General features: G+C 51.3%; 1 protein-coding gene across 1 annotated transcript; it reads left to right on the top strand.

The window, feature by feature from the left end:
* The first annotated feature begins 307 nt into the window (after positions 1-307).
* On the top strand, positions 308-3538 carry rtn4rl2a (reticulon 4 receptor-like 2 a). Its single transcript, XM_030094532.1, has 4 exons — positions 308-572; positions 1151-1377; positions 1506-1739; positions 1917-3538. Exons 1-4 carry the CDS (start codon positions 515-517, stop codon positions 2775-2777), a joined length of 1380 nt encoding a protein of 459 aa, XP_029950392.1. The 5' UTR covers positions 308-514; the 3' UTR covers positions 2778-3538.
* The last annotated feature ends 303 nt before the right edge of the window (positions 3539-3841 follow it).

The raw sequence follows: 3841 nt of genomic DNA, 5'->3' as shown, positions 1-3841 counted from the left end.
GAGTTTCAGCCAGGAAGCGCAGTGCGCTCTTCTCCTACCCGTCCTCCGCTCCTCCACAAAGCCCAGTCATCATTACCGGGCACTGTGCCTTGGCTCATCCCTGCCTCCCCCCTCCCTCCTTCTACTTCTACTGATTCCACGTTCACTCTATGGCCCTCCCTTCCTCTGGTTCCTACGTGCGTAAAGAAAGTCTCCTCCTCTCACCGAGTCTGAGCGCACGTCTCCAACCAGCTTTTACGCGCGTAGCAGATCACCCGGAGAATCCCCAGCGGTCCGCCCTCCCCTTTCCGTTCCTTTCCGCCCTCACTCATTCATGACCCCTGTCAGTGACGTAGGAGATTCCACGGTACCCACTGCCGTAGGCACCAACGGGATGCTGGAGTATATATGGACCACTGGTAGCCATCAACCGGCACACTCTCAGTCGCTCCGACTCGGGAACCAGGGCATCAGCGGAGATAGCAGGCTTTACTTCGGTCTTTCAGGCTAACTCGCTTTGGGCTTTTGGTTCAGGATGGAAACCTCTCCTATTTCTCGGAGCCGACGATGCTCCATCGTGCGCAACTGCAAAAGTAAGTTTTTCTCCGATCTTCTCTGGCTTTGGATGCAGCGTGAATCCCTTCATAAAGCAGTTTCTTTTGCTCTCATTTGGAAATGTGCAATGATTTCTAAGTGTTTGATGAAGGTGGTTATTATGTGAAGTGCCTTAAATTGAGCATTTATTAGACTGATCATACAAAAGCAAAAAATGATTTGATAGTTCTGTCTTATTAAGTGATATATCTTAGTGAAATTGCATGTGCATTCTACTCAGATTATTTTTCTAAGAACTGTTCATCACTACTGAGACAAACTTTGTGAGTTTTGATGCGGTACTTCATTGATTAGGCTGTGCGTAACGCTCGGCGCAGGTGCATTGCTGATGCGTAAACTTCACAGAATGCAAAGAGACGTTGTTCATACTCTTATTACTGCTGTTACTGCAGCTGAAATGTATCAAACAGCTGCATATTTGTAACCTGAGTTCCAAAATGTTCTCATATTTGCATTCTGTCGTTTGGTTTCTGCATACTGTGTTTCTACTGAATGGAGACGAATGCACTGAGTCTTAACTCACCGTCCTCTCTCTTTCCTCCTCACTCTCCTCCAGGCGGTCTCTCCCTCTGGTTGGTGGTGTGGCTGGTCCTCGGCAAGCCAAGTCCGGCATCGGCGTGCCCGCACCTGTGCGTGTGCTACCCGACGCCCATGACCGTGAGCTGCCAGGCGCAGAACTTCACCGCCGTCCCGGTCGGAGTGCCCTATGAGTCGCAGCGCGTGTTCCTCCAGAACAACCGGATCACGGAGCTTAGAGTTGGCTCTTTTGGCTTTGGAACTCAGGTGAGAACTCATTTTAACGTCTGCATTTGCAGCATGACGATAAAAAGTGCAATAAAAATTATAATGATCATAAAAAAGTCAGAAAATGTGATTGAGCATGATTTTCTGATTATGTGTCGCAATTTCAGGTTCTGTGGCTGTTTTCCAACAATATCACTTGGATTGAAGCTGGGGCTTTCAGTGAGCTGAGGGACTTGGAGGAGTTGGACCTGGGGGACAACCCGAACCTCCACAGGCTGGAAGGAGGAGCCTTCCGCGGCCTGGAGAAGCTCCAGAGCCTCCACATGCACCGCTGCCGGCTCACTGCTCTGCCCCATGACATCTTTCACAAGCTGTACAGCTTGCAGTTCCTCTACTTGCAGGTAGGGGCGCTGGAAATGCAATCAATGCACAGAGATAACTGGGCCACCCAGTTGGATACTCACATAATGCAGCCACCCACACAGCATCACATGTCCACTTTCAGAGAGAAGAAATCAAACACAGTGTATCTGATCTTCTCACGTTGAACTCTTTCCTCCCCTCTTTCTGCCTTTCAGGAGAATAACCTGCACTTCCTGCAGGATGATATCTTCTCAGACCTCATCAACCTGAGTCAGCTCTTCCTGCACGGAAACCGCATCCGCACTCTCTCAGAAAACGTATTCCGTGGCCTGGTCAACCTCGACCGTCTCCTCCTGCACGACAACCGCATCCGGCAGGTGAACCGCCGCGCCTTCCGTGACCTCGGCCGCCTCACCATGCTCTTCCTCTTCAACAACTCCCTGGCCGAGCTTCCCAGTCAGACCTTGAGGGACACCCAGGGCATCGAGTTCCTGCGCCTCAACGCCAACCCCTGGTCCTGCGGCTGCGAGGCCCGCGCCCTGTGGGAGTGGTTCCGCGAGGCTCGCGTCTCTTCGTCCGAGGTGATGTGCGCTTCCCCGTCAAACCGCCGCGGCCAGGACCTCCGCTTCCTTCGTGAGATGGACTTCGCCCTCTGCCCCCTGCCCGATCCCGGCTCCATTGCCGGATCCACCACCACCACCTTCAGCACCAAGACCCGCTGGTGGTTCCACAAAAACAAGCCCCAGTCCTCAACAAAAGGCATCTTCGAAAAAGCCTCAGAGACTGTTAAAGCCGGTCTGTATGGAAAAGGCCCGTCCACGACCACCTCAGTGGTGAAGTATGAGCTCGGTGAGGAGGAGCTGGCTCTGCCCAAACTTGACCCAGAAGAGTACTGGGCAAACTACGGCAACGAGGACTCGGGTGTCACCCTGCGGTGCTTTGAGCTCGAATGTCCACCCGAGTTCGATCTGCCTCCATCTGCTGCCTCGTCCAGACCCTCCTCACCCTCTTTCTTCTCACTACTAGCCCTCTCTGTATTCACCCTCTGCTTCAGCCTTCAACAGCTATTTGGTTGAATGTGACTCTTAGTACGACACCCTTTCCCCTTTCAGCCTGTTTTAAAGGCTGCGAGGACCCCTGATAGACTCTCTACACCCCCTTTGCCCACTCTGCTGTAAGCTAATCCGCGCTACACAGCTGGGGAGATAGGGGGGATGGTTCGATCTTGAATCTAAAACCTACAGGGCTTAACTCTTTCAGGGCTGCTAAGAGTTCATCAGCTAAGGTGGCATATATCTACAATGCTTCACAGGTTTGGCTTTCTGTGTCTTACCTGTGTGATGTCTTTTTATGATTCCCTGCAATCAGGGCTACGAGGGCTGAGGCCATCTCTGATACGAACACAATTCCATAGCGGTTGTGACTGACGTCGTCAGTCTCGTCACCTCAACTTAGTTCAAACTACTAGTGCTGTTTGTGCATCCAATTAACTGGCTGCTACCGATGCTACGATTACTGTTAGAATCCGTTGCGCAGTAATGACAATACTGTAACCACTTAAAGTGTCATGTAAATAGGTATGTACTTTGTGAGTGTTCACCCTGATCTCTGTGGACAATCACTTTCATCTCGATCCATGAAAACTGTGAAGGCTTGTGTTTCTACAGGACAGAGCACCGCGCGCAGTGAGGAGGAGGCTTTTTCTACACGAGGGAAGGAAGGAAAACACTGTGAAGCTGGCAGGGGGAGAAATGTAGAGACGTCAGAGGAGATGTGGGCTGGATGAGGTAGACGACGGGGCCGGGAGGGGAGCAGAGTTTCTTTGAAGGAAGAAAGGGAGGAGGGATGAGGGGTGGGGGTGGGGGGGGCGCTTTCATGCAGCAATAAGGAGAGAGGCAGTAAACAGTGACACACGGCGAAGGACAGTGCTGGCAGTAGAAACAGCAACCTGCAGGAGATTAAGTAATAAATCTTCTCATCGGTCGTTGTTCCGTTCACCCGACTCACGCCATCCACCATTCTCTGTAAATATGATGTTGTTTTTTCAACAACCACAGCGAACGAATGCTTCCTGTCTGGAAGCCAGAAATATTGGTTTTGGATGTCTTTCTGTGACATATTGATTATCTCTTGATATGAT

The sequence above is a fragment of the Salarias fasciatus genome, chromosome 6 (genome assembly GCF_902148845.1).
Source record: "Salarias fasciatus chromosome 6, fSalaFa1.1, whole genome shotgun sequence".
Classification (NCBI taxonomy): Eukaryota; Metazoa; Chordata; class Actinopteri; order Blenniiformes; family Blenniidae; genus Salarias; species Salarias fasciatus.
Note: the sequence above shows the minus strand (reverse complement) of the source record. Positions and strands in the feature narration are given on the sequence as shown.

Bases quoted from the DNA above. Each gene is read 5' to 3' on its own strand.
- rtn4rl2a (XM_030094532.1), top strand. From the start codon at position 515: ATGGAAACCTCTCCTATTTCTCGGAGCCGACGATGCTCCATCGTGCGC. The intron at 573-1,150 runs GTAAGTTTTTCT...ACTCTCCTCCAG, and splicing joins CATCGTGCGCAACTGCAAAA to GCGGTCTCTCCCTCTGGTTG. The intron at 1,740-1,916 runs GTAGGGGCGCTG...TCTGCCTTTCAG, and splicing joins TGCAGTTCCTCTACTTGCAG to GAGAATAACCTGCACTTCCT.